The sequence below is a fragment of the Hetaerina americana genome, unplaced genomic scaffold (genome assembly GCF_022747635.1).
Source record: "Hetaerina americana unplaced genomic scaffold, ioHetAmer1.1.p SCAF_9, whole genome shotgun sequence".
Taxonomy (NCBI): Eukaryota; Metazoa; Arthropoda; class Insecta; order Odonata; family Calopterygidae; genus Hetaerina; species Hetaerina americana.
In genome coordinates, this window is record NW_027287538.1 from 1,021,208 (window position 1) to 1,037,012 (window position 15,805).

Consider the following 15,805-nt stretch of genomic DNA (forward strand, 5'->3'; position numbering starts at 1 on the left):
TCTTTAACTTTCTCATTACATTTCCCCATCATTTATTTCTTTCCCATTACATTTTCCCGTTTTATGAAGCTGAGTTTGTAATATTCAATCCTTATGATAATATAAAAATGAGGAAAATTATAATCAATAATTGTTGATTTAACATCTACGAAAGTATAAAGTTGTGAAAAGTGTAAAATGATGGCCACTGATGACCAATGTGTTGTTTCGTTCGCGTGGATAGGAAATAGCAAGAGGCCTGGAAATAGATTGCCTAACCCTCGTCCTGGACGAGACCCTAAAAACTGGAAGGCATCGGCAGATCCTTCTCCCATTTGATCCAGAAACGCATCGCGCCGCGCTACGTGACCTCATCGCTTCCTCCCGCCAAAGAAAGAGGTCGGCACTCGAGTGATGTCTTCAGTCCCTCTCCCCTGTTTAAAAAATTAAACCGACCTCCGAATTCCCAGCCACCACACTAATTGCCTGCCCCTGCTCGCGAAAGACTCACTCCAAGTGAGACTCCCTCCGAGGCTCCCTCGTGATCACGAGTGCCCGTGACGTGGAGCTGGTGGAGGTAATGCCGACTTCCTATTTAATATGTGAAAAGTTGGAGCGCATCTATCATCGGGATAGGATGGGTCAATCAAAGACGTTCATCTTCATTAAGTACCAGACGCTTTCAAATAACGATTATATTGGCATGCCAGCAGTATTACGTATTTATTACGCGCGTCGGGGTTTGGGCTCCACCGCACCGGGCTCAACGGAGATAGACCCGTGGGATAATAGTCGTGATGATGTATTAAATGGTCCAGTTCCGGTAAGGGAGGTAAATATTTCCCAGAACAAGAAAGTTGTCAAGTCATTTTCGGTCCCACCACATACTTCCAATTGAAATGAATGCTTCGTCGGCCACCATTCACTTTGAGGCTTCCCGCCGAAGCGCCGGGCATCGCCACCACTTCGCCGGGCGTCCCATCGCACTCCATCCGTACTTCATGATGCACCCAGCATAAGACGCAAAACGTCAAGGGAACATTATTTTTCTGCTGAAAAACCTTCGATATTGAATTGAAGCTGCAATTAATCTGAAAAAATAAATTTTTCATCCAAGTCCCACTTTTTTGTAATCGATTCTATTTTAAATATGTACATGAGAACGTCTTCCATATCAGCGAATGAGAGGTGGCGAAGGGTGCGAGACCGCGGAGGGCACAAGGGGCGTGGAGGGAGGTGGCAGCGGAGACCGAGACGTGAAGATAAGGAGGCAGAGGGGCCGGGGGAGAGGGGGACGGAGAGGGGGGAGGGAGATGGGAGGGATAGCGAAGTGAGCTTCAAGGAGCTGGCCGCCAGAGTCCGCCTCCTCGGAGACTTCTACCACGACAAAGTCGCGTAAACAGATTCTTGCCCCCTCCTAAGCCCCACTCTCTTCGCCCCTCCCCCCCCCTTGGCCCTTCATTCTTTCACAAACATTAAGCGGTCCGCGAGGTCTCGCGATTGAAACAGGGGGGGGGGGGTAGGCTCTGGAGAGGAGAGGAATGGGGAGGGAGGGCAGAGAGCATTCACGGAGCGAGAAGGAGAGAGAGAGTGAGTTGGCGGGAAGGCAGCACGCGCGCCTCAGTTCGGGGGCAGAGTCACGTGGAGGTGGCAGCGCGGGAGGCATAGGCATCGGGAAGAGCGAGCGGAGAGACGCGCTCTCAGTCGGAGCGCCAAACAGGAAACGAGCAGAGGCACAATCCGAAAATAATATCATCCCTCGACTCGTTGGAGATGGCGTGAATAGGGCGCTGCTCCCTCCCTCAGGGTGCCCACTCTCGTCCTTTCCCCCCTCCACCCGGTGCTCTCCTCCCCGGAACAAGTGACATCCGAGGCCGCACACAGTTTCCATCCGAGTGATATACATGCTTTATATTCCCCCAGTGCTCCTCGACGCCACGTGCTCCTCGCCGCTCCCGCGCGCCGCCTCCAGTCCGCGCCCCCCTCGGAAGCCCCGCGCCTCCCCGGAGGCTGACGACGGCGGACGGAAATAAACGCCTCTCAGGCGGGCGTCCCGAGGAGCACCGCACACTCTTCCCACGCGCGCGCGCCACGAACAACCGAGAGAGGGGGCGCGCGACCCGCGCTCACTTGTTCCGGCTTCCCGACGCGTGTTTAACCCCCCGCGCCCGCTGCCTTGATGTGATTCTGGGGCGGCAGCACCACCCACGCAGTCAGATCGACGTCCGCCAGGGGGGAGGAGGGCGTCGATCGCGGAAGCAGGGGCGCCCCGCGAAGCGATGGTGTCGGAGAAGGGGCGGGCGAACGGCGGGAAGGAGGGCGTGGGGGAGGAACTGCTGTCGCACGGCGCACATGGGCCGCCGTCCCCGGACCAGGGGATCCCGCCCCCGGACGGGGGGTGGGGCTGGATGGTGGTGTTCGGATCGTTCATGATACACATCATCGGTGAGTGACCATCTTGACCTCTCTCCGCACTTAGGCGAGGGCGTTCTTAGTTTTCACGATGCCAGAGAATCGGAGATTTCCTTCGCTGCGAACTGGCAGTTAAGGAATTCGCTTGCGAATAGATGAATGTCATTCGCGTTGGCATGCACATGAGAGGGAGTGGATGGCCGACACCTCGAGTAATGTGGCAAGGAAAGGATTCCTGGAAAGCATGGAGGGCAATGCTGTCACGTGGTCTTTGCACGGTGTTTGCTCGGATGCAGTGGGTGGTTGTCGGGGAGAGCGTGGGGAGTGGGTTTCGAGCGGGGGATGATAAAGGGTGATTGAGAAAAGGTCCTGCAGGACGGGAGAAGGGGATGAAGGGGGCGCATTGGGTGGTGATGGGGGGTGAGTGATTGAAAGAGAGGAGAATGTTGTTGAAGCGAGGCAGGAATAGAAAAGGCGCGAATTTCGGATGGCACCGAGGGAGACGGGAAATATGTGCGGATGCAGACTGATTAATTGCAGTGCAGAGTGTTGACATGCTAGTGGAGGCATTGCAGTGCAGTAGTGGCCAGTCTGCGAGTCCATCGAAAATGTGCCTTAACTATTAGAACAGCATTGATAATAAAGAACAATGAATGAAGCACAGGTGCTCGTAACAATTACGGGGATCCTAAATCTCAAAGCCACTCATTATAAAGCACATTTTTTGATGAATTAAATAGTTTCCAGTGGTGGATAAATCTTGTCAAACATCTCTTTAATTTGGTTTACTTTCACGGTTATTTTTTGATTCTACGGCGATGTGTTGGTTGAGTGTCACCGTCGCGGGGCTATGAGCTGATGGGCGACTTGCTTGCTTTGGCTCCGGATGCCTTTCCGGCTGATCACTCGTGGTCGCCCGCACTCACGGCTCCGGCCCCTGCTGCTCACATTTCGCCCCCCCCTTTCCGATGCGTCCGACTCGTTCCTCTCTTCCGCTTTCATCCAATCCTCCGCCACTGTGGCCATTCAATTGCCACGGACGCGGAAAAGTGAGCCCCTTGCGCAAGTTTTAGTCAACGGTTCCTTGTCTAGCCTAGGCTAATACGATATGATATGAGTAATCAATATATTATCCCAGCAGAGAGTCTTCTTCACTTCGATATTGTTCTTCTTATCTGATTAGTTAATGGATGGTTTGCATGAGGCCTGAATAGCAAGTCTCCACGACCATTCCCTTGAGTGGGTTCTCTGTTCAACCTTACAAAATTTTCATTTCCTTACCTCGACTGTCGTATTATTCTCTTTTATCCTGAGATTTTAATTTCTTTCTCTGTGTTGCCAGGTGTCCTTATCATGAAAGCACATCATCAAAATAAATCGAAATAAATTTTTGGATGGAAAAATTAAAAAAAAACAGTAATTACTTATTTAAATCAATCTAGGTGTTATTTAGAAAGTTTTTTATGGGTTGAGTATTTTTAGGTGCAATTTCGAATTGGTTTTAGACTTCGTAAACTTGTGTTAGGTCTAGTGACAAACCTCATTGCACTAATTTTTGGAAATTAAATGGATGGAATGTGAAGAGATTTGAAAGTTTTCCCCAGAGTGTCTGATCACCTCCTCCTTGCTGTCGAGCGGAGACTACTCAAAGGCCAATGGCGTCCAGGAGCCGATGGCCAAGGAGCGACTCTACTTACGACCTCCTGGGAATTTCCGCGCGTCATTTTACGGCCAATCAAAGATCATGATGCGGTGGCATTTTTGCTTCGAACGACCGCGATGGTTATCGATAACCTCGTTCAAGAATGATGTTTAATTATATTCTGAATTGGCAAATCGGCGCCAAGGACAGATTAGGGCAGCCCACCGCTGGAAGTGGAAATCACCTCTCAGAAGGCCAAAGCATATTTGCTCTTCGCTTTAGTTCTCATGGCGAAAGCATTTAATAATTACGGAAACTTTCGATTCAAGGTCTCAGAGTATATAAAGCGGGCGATGAAACATGCACATATTGAAGTATTATTGTGGATGACGCCCAATGTGGCGACAATGCTTCCAATTCCGACATCGACATAAATACGCTGCGATCCACCAAAGAGGTGTTTGGCAGGGGGTGCAACCACCAATTTAATGAGTTGGCCTGATTTAATTTCACCAGAGGAATAAGTTTTGAATCAATCAAAGTTTAATTCTCAGGGATAACTTTTAAAACTTAATCTCCAAACAAAATATTTAAAAAGCATGATATGAGTCATGAGAGAAACAAGCTTTAGCTCTAACTCCGAATCAACTCCCTTCTCCCACGAATTGTTTGTTTCGGACATATGGATTTCTCTGTATCTAACAGAATTTCCAGAGCACTCCCGTCTTTCTTCCTCCACAATGTTTGTTCAACATAATTGTATTGCATCGAATTCTGAGGCTGCAATCAATGAAACACGATAGCGTCACCACTGGTAAAATTTGGCAATGTCCCACCACCAGTGGGACAAGAACCGATTATCAACTAACGAGGAACGATTCACGACACAAGGGAGCGCTTTCTTTCCAATTAAGTCCTCCGAGAGATCCAACAGCCTTCCAAGAGAAATCCATGTTGACCGCACGCTTTCCAGTCGGAGTCGGAGCAAGGGCTCTCGCCCTACGCACTCGCCCTAAACCGATCCAACGAAAGTGTTTAAATGGCCATCTTGAAGCACGCGGAACAATTGGTGACATTTCCCCGAGAAAGAGGCCAACGAGGGCGTTTGCTTCCCCGTTCACGCATCGAAGGGCTTCTCATTGCCTTCTACTATTTCCTGCTCTACAACTTTGCTCTGGCCATTGTCATCTGAGATTATCACTCTGGGAAGCATTTATTTTGGCGTATTTGAAATGGTCATCATGACCTCGTGATGCAATATTCAAAAAAACATCTCATTCACGGATTTATTTATTTTGTCTTTATCGAGTCAAAACGTCGTCCCTTGAGCTGTCTTTTCATCAGGGGGAAGAAGAAGTCTGGTGGTGCCAGATCGGGAGAATAGGTCGGGTGCGGCAACGTGGCAGCGCCGTATTTGGCCGTTTGACGCGTTGCCTGTTGGTCGACACTCAGACCCAACTAGTCTGCATTTTTTTCACTGGTTAAGCGTCGGTCTGTGTTCAGCAGTGTCCTCACTCTGTCCACATTCGTGTCGGTTCTTGCCGTCGACGGCCGTCCGGAGCGATGGTCGTCTTCAACGAGCTCCCTACCCTCTTTAAACAACTTGTGGCACTCAAATACTGTGGAACGGCTTAAGGCAGTGTCCCCATAAGCCTGCTTGATCAAATCGAGGGTCTCAGTTGCCGTCTTCCCGAGTTTCGCACAAAACTTCACGGAATAACGTTGCTCTAAATTCAGATTCATTTTGTTTTTCGACGCGGACAAAAAACTTGCTTCACTAAAAACGGTGTCCTCACTCAACGACAGCCCACAGGCGACTGAGGTTGGTGTCGGTCGTTTGCTAAGAGATCCCCATCCACCTTACCCTGCCAGGAACACCCCCCCCCCGCTCCGTTCGCGCCAGAGAAATTCAGTCCTACCACTTTTGGGTCTGACCTGTAGAGGCCCTCCCCGGATTACAACCTTCACGTGGTGTGAGATCTTGTGCGTTCCGATGACACCTAGAGCTGTACTGGCAGGAGTAATAATAATTGCTCCTGGTAGGGTCACCCATGCAAGATAGGTCGAAGGTTAGGAGCCAAAGAAAGGTAGTCCACGCAGCGTCTCTTCCTCAATGAGGTGGCTGCAATGGCTTCTGACCAGTAATCATTCCCAAGATTAAAATGATGGACAATACAGAGATTTTGAGTCCTATCAACTCCCGGGCTCCGCCAGAATCACCCGTGTGTCGTGCCCGGCAACGGGGCAGGCAAGACTTCCATGGTCGTCATCCCACGAAAGCCTTGCAAGGGAAAGCCACCAGCAGCAGGAGAGAAGACGCAGGAGAAGAAGACCACATTAGTTAGAATAGGAACGTGGAATGTTAGGACAATGATGAGGACAAATAAATTGGAGAATGTTAAGCGAGAGATGGAAAGGGGAAAAATAGATATTTTAGGTCTATGCGAGGTGAGATGGAAAGATAGAAGAAAGGGATTCCTAGAGCGATAAGTATAGAATAATATACAGCGGCGGGGACGAGAGCCAACGAGGGGTTGCCATTTTATTAAATAAAGAGTTAGGAAGAAGCATTAGTCAACATAGAACAGGCGACGGATAGAATATAATTAGTAGAGATACAAGCAGAACCGACGAACTTGGTTATTATTCAGGTATACATGCCACCGAGCAACCATACTGAAGAAGAGGTCGTTAGGATATACGATCAGTTAGAGGACATAATCGCGTGTGTTCCCGCAGGGAAACATTTAATAGTGATGGGGGATTGGAATGCGACGGTAGGCGAAGGAAGAGATGGTGATGAGGTAGGGGACTACGGTTTAGGCACGAGGAATGACCGCGGGGAGAAAGAAATCGAGTTCTGCAGGACACAGGGGTTAGTCATCACCAACACTCGGTTTAGACACTAAAAAAGACGCAGGTATACATGGAAAATGCCAGGTGACTCAGAAAGGTATCAGCTAGATTATATCCTGGTTAGACACAGGTTTAGGAACAGTGTGATAAATTCCCACAGCTTCCCGGGAGCGGATGCGGGCTCAGACCACAATTTAGTTGTTATGAAATGTAGGGTCCGTTTCAAAAAGATAAGGCAGGGGCGGCGAGTTAGAAAATAGAATGTAGAAGCAATAAATGGGTTGAAAAGGAAGGAATACAAACAGGCGGTAGAGAAAATCATGGATGATGGTAAAGGGCCTAGTACTATCGAAGAAAAATGGGAAAGTATCAAGAAAGGGTTGTCTAAAGCCGCAAAAGACACTATTGGAACCGTTAGCGCTAAAAGGACTAGGAAACCATTGATCACGGATGAGATGATTACCAAGAAGGATGAGCGGCGAAAATGAAAGAATATAAATACAGAATCAGGCAAAATGCAGTACAAAGAATTGAACAATATATTGAGGCGGGCACAAATAAAGCAAAGGAAGCATGGTGGAAGACGCAGTGCGAGGATATGGAAAGTCTGCAGAGGACGGGTGAAACCGGTGCGCTGTACAGCAAAGTTAAATCGTTATCAGGAAGTAAGAAAGGAAGAGCTATGCTAACAGTTAGAGATAAGGCGGGTAAGGTAATGGTTGACGCAGGAAAGATCCAAGAGAGATGGGAGGAGTATAAAGAAGAACTGTATAGTAAAGAACTCAGACCAACAAAGTTAGACATTGAAAAAGAAAATGACGTAGAGGAAGACAGCTTAGGTCCAGGCATAATGGACAATGAGATAAAAAGGGCATTAAGGGAGATGAAACTAAATAAGGCCATGGGGGTGGATAACATTCCCGCGGAACTATTGAAATGTTAAGGAAAACGTGGGAGGAAGAGACTATACGGGCTGATTCGTAGTATTTATGAGGAAGGAATCTGGCCGGAAGACTTTGTGAGATCAGTTTTAGTTCCTAATCCGAAAAAGGTAAAGGCTACATCATGTGAGGACTATAGGACAATACGTTTGATATCCCACGCAGCTAAAGTTGTTCTCAGGATCATAAACAAAAGGATGGAGAGTAGGGCAAATGATTACTTATGGGATGATAAGTTTGTGTTTAGGAAGGGGAGAGGTACGCGTGATGCCATTGCAGTAATGAGATTATTAATCGAGAGGAATATAGAACACGACCAGGAGGTATTTGCATGTTTCGTAGATTTAGAAAAAGCATTTGATAGAGTGAATTGGGAAAAACTAATGGGTATATTGCCGAAAATAAGAATAGATTGGAAAGAAAGGAGGCTAATCCGCAACCTGTACATGTATCAGACTGGTCAGGTGCGAGTGGGAAACGGGGAGTCCGGATGGGCAGTGTTAGGAAGAGGTGTAAGGCAGGGTTATCCATTATCACCGTTGCTGTTCAACCTGTATGCAGAGGAAATGATAATTCAGGCATGGGAAGAACTCGAGGTAGGAATGAACGTGGGCGGGGAATTCGTAAAATCAGTTAGGTTTGCTGATGACCAAGCTTCAGTTTGTCAGTCAGCCAAGGGGTTGCAAGCATTGCTTAGTGAATTGGAAATTCAGTGCGAAAGGTATGGGACGAGAATCAATATTAATAAAACAAAGGTTCTGCGAATTTATAGAAAGAAAATGGCTGAGCTAAACATTCAAATAGAAGGGCAAAAACTAGAGCAGGTAGAACAGTTGACGTATCTCGGTAGTGTTTTGGACCAACAGGGTCAAAGTAGTGGGGACGTAAGGAGAAGAATTGCGCTAGGCAAAGAGGCTTTCTCAAGGAGGAGGGAGTTGATGACGGTGACGTTGAGTAAAGATTTTAAGAAAAGGCTCGTAAAAACTTTGATATAGAGCGTAGCTCTGTGCGGTGCGGAAACGTGGTCATTGAAGCAGGAGGATAGACGTAGACTGGAGGCTTTTGAAATGTGGTTGTGGAGAAGAATGGAGAAGGTGAAATGGACAGAGAAGAAAACAAAGGAGGAAGTACTTGGTATGGTGGGCGAAGAGAGGGGTTTGTTGGGAGCAATCCTGTGGAGGCAGGAAAAGTGGCTGGGGGGGGGGTATTGACCGGCAGCGGGATGTTGAAGACTGTGATTGAGGGGAGAATGTTGGGCAAACGAGGAAAGGGAAGGAACAGGATAGGGATGTATGATGGGATGAAGGGAGGAAGAAAGTACTCAGAGCTGAAGAGGGACCTGATGTAGAGTAGGATGTTGTGTTTTGCTAGGGGTCACAAATTATTTAATTAGTAATTACGTCCATCCAAAAACCTACCTTAACCGGTAGATTACCTAATAATATGTATATTATTATTAATAGGTAATATATATATATATATATATATATATATATATATATATATATATATAACCATAAACACAGTAATCAACCTGAAGGTCGGTTTAGTAGGTGATGGTAGAGATCACCTAGTACTAAGCCCTATACGGCGTGTGAAATTTACACATCAGGGTAGGGGGGCCAGTTCCCTTCCCTGTGCCGGTTATGGTTTCCCAGGAAGACCTGGTACCCGAAAAATCCCTAGCTTGGGTGGAGCTGCAGGTGCCCAGAGTGCCTTCCCCGGGAATCAAACCCGGGACCCTCCGGTCAACAGTCCACGCTCTACCCACTGGACTACCGCGACCCACATATATATATATATATATATATATATATATATATATATATATATATATATATATATATGTATATATTTATATATAATATTTGGACGGCACAATAGAACACAAATAAAATGGGAACACTTAAAAAGACACATTGTAAATTGTTTCAGCTTTCGGCCTCCTCCGAGGTCTTCAAGTAAGACTGAAAATTTGCTAGAGAGTGGTAAGGCGTCTGGGGGGGAGGTGAGGTGCAGGGAATGCTGGGAGGGAAATTAAAGAAGGCGGTTAATGGTTGTTAATAATATTGAATGATCGGAAAGCTAGTATATAAGTGGGTTCTCGAGTTCTCACATCTATTTTGGTGGCTGAATCGGATAGGGATTCTAGGATGCTTAGAGCAAAACATTGGTCGAATGAAAGGTTGTGGGAATCGGCGTGTGAAGGGATAGGAAGAGAAGGGAGTGAGGCAGAATTGCAGGAGTACCGGTGATTATTCATTCGGATGGATATGGGGTTAATGCATTCGCCTATGTAAAATGAGGTGCATTGTTTGCATGAAAAATGATAAATAATATTTTTTGAGAGGCAATTAGCGTGGGAATGAGGTGAGGGGGCAATGAGGGGATGTAGGGAGAGGGTTGTAGGCATAATAAGAGGACAGGTTTTCATCGGGGGAGTGCAAGTAGGGGAAATATTGGGAAATTTGTCACGGGGGGGCGCCAAAGGGTTGGTGGATCTCAGAAGGTTTTTGAGATTGGCGGGTCGTCTGTATGCGAGAGATTGGCATTGGGGTAGTAAGGATGAGGTCGCGTCATTGTCATGTATATACATGAATGGACATGTATTCAGGGTGCATTATATATTAGCCTTTATTTCCGGCGATAAATTGGTACATCTACGTGATGGGATTGGCCCGTGCGTCTCCTGCGCTCTTCGCTCCTTCGGCTGGGATGAACACCCGGTGCATCCCTCGGGCGAGCATCGACGCTCGAAGAGGACTCGACGGCCGAATGCATGAATTGAGTATTTTGGCGATGGAATGGCGCGGAGTCGTGAACCCAACCCGCGCGATGTCCTTGACAATTTGTAGAGATTGAGAGTGAGTCGGAGTGAGATCAGGCAAGGATTCGTGTCGCTGGCTCAACCGGTTCGCGGCTAAAATTAGGTCGTCCTTTCCATTCCGTGCTCCGATCGGAGTCTCATTCAACTGGTTATCAGTGGAACCGCCATCGAACATTGCGAACCGCAAAAATAGACGGGGCGACCCGAACATTCGGTGCGGGGGTTTCGCACCGAATTCACTGCGTGCGGAAGGAGGATCGCGTCTTTCTCGTGCCCTGCGAATGATTTCTTTTCCGTGGACGCGAGGCGCCCTGCAAAAAAAACAGCTTTCCGATTGAACGCGGAGAAAACTTCCGTTGGAAGTAACAGCACGTCTTTTCAAGCGAACGAGCGTTGTTCACTTTCATTTCCACTCCACGTAAATTGACTTTCCTCACTAGCGACTTATATAAATTACCAGCTGTGGCAGGCAGGGGCGTCATTCCCTCATTTACATGTACTTGCAGTCGCACACGTTCAATGCGCAACCGAGGGACGGAAAGAGAACGAGTTCCAACGCTTCGAGTGTTCCTCGGAAGGACACGACTGGAGACGCGAGCTCGCCCTGCGGGGCTCGTTTTATTCAGAAAATTCCCACCCGTTTCAGAATGGTAATTATGTCGCCGATTCAATGCTATCTATTCGATCGGGTTCTATGATCACTCATCTTAATTTACTATTCAACTCATTCGGCGTGCAACGTGCGACAGGTCAAAATATTAGACTCGGACAGCTCTCACGACGCATGGCATTTGCACTTTAGAGTGCGATAGGTGGTCATGTCGTGAAATTCACTCTGACTTATGTTGGTCAATAGAAGATGACCTATCTTTCAAAAATCGGGTCAAGCCTATAGTGGTTGGGCAAAAAAATCATAACTAAAAAACAATTGTGCAAATTTACCAACTTGATCATTTATGATAAGTTAAAGGATCGTCTTCACATATTCCGAGAATTGATGGTAATGTATAGGCGCGGTTACTTTGGCAAGCAATAACGAAAGACTATTAGAGAGACCAAATAACCCTAGAATGTTAATGTCTATTTAATTTTTGGGAGACTTAATTTTCCCAAAGGATCAAACAACCAGGAGTGATGCAAGCGCTCCCGAGCGACGGTCTAATACTTCGCCCCGGTAGGATTAGAGTAGTAGTAGTATTTAGGGGAGGCGACCGACAGCTGAGGTCATTTGCGCCATAGGGGATGGACAGGAAAGGATGAAGGGTGGAGAGAAACCCGGCGTCGACATTAGCCTGCTCTTTACGAAAGGCGCCAAGGGGTCCGCAGTTTAACGTCACATCCGACGGGCGGCGTACTCACTCAAGGTGCCCTCCACAAGGCACATCAAGTAGGGATCGAGATACCACTGAAAAATATTCAACACCGCCGGGATTTGAACCCGAGCCCTCTGGATGGGAAGCCAGTACGTTAGCCCCCGCACCATCTCGAGCCCCGGTAGGATTAGAGTACCCGAGGGTGACGCGAGGGGGGGGACCCCTTGCCTCCTCTCCTCCCATCTCCTCCGCGGAGCCAGTCGCACCCCGTGGCATCGACAGCAGTCGACTCCGGCGCAGCACCCACGAGACGAGGGTGAGAGAGGGCCTTCGCGGCGACGTGCCCTTTCGAGGGCTTCCGGATTGCTCGAGACCCGGGAGACACGGAGCTGTCCCCTCCCATTTTGTATGGCAGCTAGCATTCACGGCGCCGACCACGTAATCGGAGGATTACGATGGCCACTGTGCGCCCTGCCACGGCGATGACTGATCGCGTGTCCGTTGTTGCAGTGCCAGCTGAAGCGGGGGGCGTGCAAGAATGGGAGGGGGGTCCAGGATGAGTCCCCTAACTTCCATGCAGGGTGGAGGGATGTCTCTTTCCATCTACACAATGCCCCGCAAGCCGTCGTGAGGACGTGTGGCGGGGGGTGGTAGGTCACAAGCTATTCTACATGTATTCCCTCATGCACCTGGCACCCCGCGATCCACCAAAAACCGCGTGGAAAGGAGGCGACCAAGCACCAATCATGCTGCACGTCCATATATATTACGAGTATTACATGGTTAGCAGCTATTATTTCTATGCCTACACAAAGAGGGAAAGAAAATACGTCAAAATAGGGCAGGCACACATGCAATTCAGACACTTATTACCGGTTAGTATTCTACGCATTCCGGACGGACAATTCACAAATACAATTGGCTTTACTTGTATATATATTATATATACGCCTACAAGCCACCCGGTACAAGGGCTCACGGCGGGGTGGAGTGTTAGGACGCCAGAGTTGGAGAGAGTTTTTTATTGGGAATTTAATCTTATGTACCTCTATTTTAGATAGGGCGTACCTATTATTTTATTAGGTGCTCCCCCTTTTATTGTTGTCACGAATAGTGGGCTGGGAAAAGGAATACTTGACCCTGCCATTGTAATAAGGGGGCCTAATTATATTTCCAATGTCGGATATTAAACCACGCGCTTCATATCTTTGTAATAAGTTTAATCTAGCCCTGAGTCTCCGCATATCTAAAGGCTCCCAACCCAGATGCCGTATTAAATGTGTGACGACACTTTGTGTTCTTTCGTCGTTGTTTAGAGCGGTGTCGCAGAAAAATAGCCAAAGTTGGGACGAACGGGGACTGACAAGAGGGTGAGTTGGCGGTGCATTGCGGACGGCAGGAAGTGATGAGTGGGTTTCCTCCTCCTGTTGCTCGCTCGCCCAGGGCGGTGAGGATAACTCCGGGGGCGCAGTGCGCAATACCAGGGTGTCGCTCTCTGGAGGTGGAGGAGGGCGTGGCGCCTAGAAACCGGTACCCACGCGTTAGCGTTGACCCGACTGGATTAAATGTGGACTTTCCATTCGAATGAGGAGAGCAGGGGAGAGAACAATTCTTCGGAGGAGGCGCAAGCTAGAGGCGAGAGGGAATTCTCACCGATTGAGCACGCAACATTTGGTTAAGCTATTTCAATCCGTGAATATTGAGGCTTTATTTGCAATTCCGAAGATTCCTACCCGAGAGTGGACGAATCTCCACCTTCAGATATTCGCAATCATGTTCCCTGCGCTTATTGAAATCCATCAATTGTTCATTGATTTGCCCAATGTTCGATCGGTTATCAACCTAGTTTGCCCGACCCCTTGATTGAAAAACATGCATTAATTACGGCGGCCTTCTACTCTTTCTCAAATCACATAGTCATGCATGCAAGAGTTGAGTTGAAAATGTCCTTTGTGTCCCGTTGGTAGGAATAAGCGGCTCGAAAAGTACCAAATAATACGCGCGATATATGAATCCCAATATATGAATCCCAATTCCAATGATTAAAAAGCATCTTCATCAAGTATTAAGGGTCAATTTGACGTTAAAACAGAATTAATACAAAATTTGGGTTCAACAGATGAAGTTAGAGGTAGTGTCTGGTGATTGAAGGCATATAATGAAGGGCTTTTAAGAGAATTTGACCGTTGAAAAAAATAGGCATAAGAAATGCTTTTGCCATTTTCAACATCATGCGCAAAGGCGCATAGAATAAATAATGTCTTCTCACAAAGGCTCTTTCTAGCAGACAAGCAAGGTACGAGGGTAACCCCAGAAGTGACCGACCCAACAAAGAAAACACAAACATTTTGGAAAAAAATGTATTTACTTTTCAACATAATCTCCTTTCACCTCTATACACTTTTCCCAGCGATTTTCAATATGTTCGATACCCTTTTTATGATAAGAACTGTCTTTCTCCTCAAAATAGCTAGTAACGGCCGACATCACTTCTTGACGGTCGGAAAATCTTTGACCACCGAGCCATTTTTTCAAGTTTGCGAGCGGAAAATAATCCGAGTGGGCTGAATCTGGCGAATAGGGTGAGGCATGAGGTAGCAATTAAAACTTCAATTCAAGAACTTTGGCCATTGCAATAATGGATTTGTGAGCTGGTGCATTGTCTTGATGAAACAACACTTTCTTATTGGCCTAATGCGGCCGCTTTTGCTTTATTTCTTCGCTCAAGCGTTGCAATAAGTTCGCATAATACTACTCGCCGTTGATAGTGTTTTCCTTTTTCAATATAGTCAATGAAAATCATCCCACGCGCATCCCAAAAAACCGACGTTATGACCTCTCTGCAGATGACACTGCCTTCGCCTTCTTTGGAGGCGGTTCTCCCTATTGAATCCATTGTTTTGATTGTTATTTTGTCTCGGGTGTGAAGTAATGGACCCATGTTTCATGCATGGTTATGAAATGGCGAAAAAATTCTGCTTTTTTGCTGTGAAACTTTGCTAAGCACTCGATTGAAACCACTTCACGACACTGGTTTTGGTCGAATGTGAGCACCCATCTTGCACACAGCTTTCTCATGTCCAAATTTTCAGTTATTATGCAATGTAGCGTACTTTTTAAAATGCCCACTATGTCTGCTAGCTCGCGTACTTTCAGTCGATGATCATCCAGGATCACTTTGTGGATTTTCTTCACCATTTCTTCAGGCGTCACCACATTTGGTCGACCAATGCGATGCTCGTCTTGACAGCTCGTACGGCTTCGTTTAAACTCTGCTACCCAACATTTTACCATTGTAAACGAAGGAGCAGACACACTTAGAGTAGAATCCAGTTGAGTTTTTCTATTGGTCGGGCTGAGGCCTTTCAAATAAAAGTATTGTGTCACATAACGATTACCAATTTTCTCCAATTCACAACTTCACTAAACACGTTCACTATTGATGGCTGCCAAACAAATACTAAACAACGTGGCGTCTTCAAACTTAAAACATATGCTTTATAGATTGCGTACTCTCTAATAGAGTGATATTTTTCCAATAACTACCGCCATCTCTAGGTCAGGTCGGGTACTTCTGGGCCTTCCCATGTACTTAAAAATTAATCTCACGCAGAATTCGCCACGTGGTAGATTAAATGAATCATTGCGTTCATATAATATACTTTACAGGTTATACATTCAAACGCCAACTTTTAAAATAACATAGGGTCCCTTTTCAAGTTTACCCCTGGATAATTGGCAAGTTAACATCTTAATGATGTTAAATCGACAAGTAGGGAGATGTCACCTCAACTCTAAATAGTAGGTAGCATGTGGGCTGTAAATTGTTAAATAT

The 15,805-nt window shown here is 47.0% G+C and overlaps 1 protein-coding gene across 3 annotated transcripts in view; it reads left to right on the forward strand.

Moving 5' to 3' along the window:
• Window positions 1-1,602: 1,602 nt before the first annotated feature.
• Window positions 1,603-15,805, forward strand: part of Mct1 (Monocarboxylate transporter 1) — a 120,735-nt gene continuing 106,532 nt past the window's right edge. For 2 of the 3 annotated variants that reach the window (XM_071597938.1, XM_071597941.1), the window contains exon 1: window positions 1,604-2,424. In XM_071597938.1, coding sequence (XP_071454039.1) covers window positions 2,259-2,424 — 166 coding nt within the window. In that variant the 5' untranslated portion in view covers window positions 1,604-2,258. Of the gene's footprint in view, window positions 2,425-15,805 lie in introns of all 3 variants that reach the window. The other variant, XM_071597939.1, reaches the window with a different exon arrangement.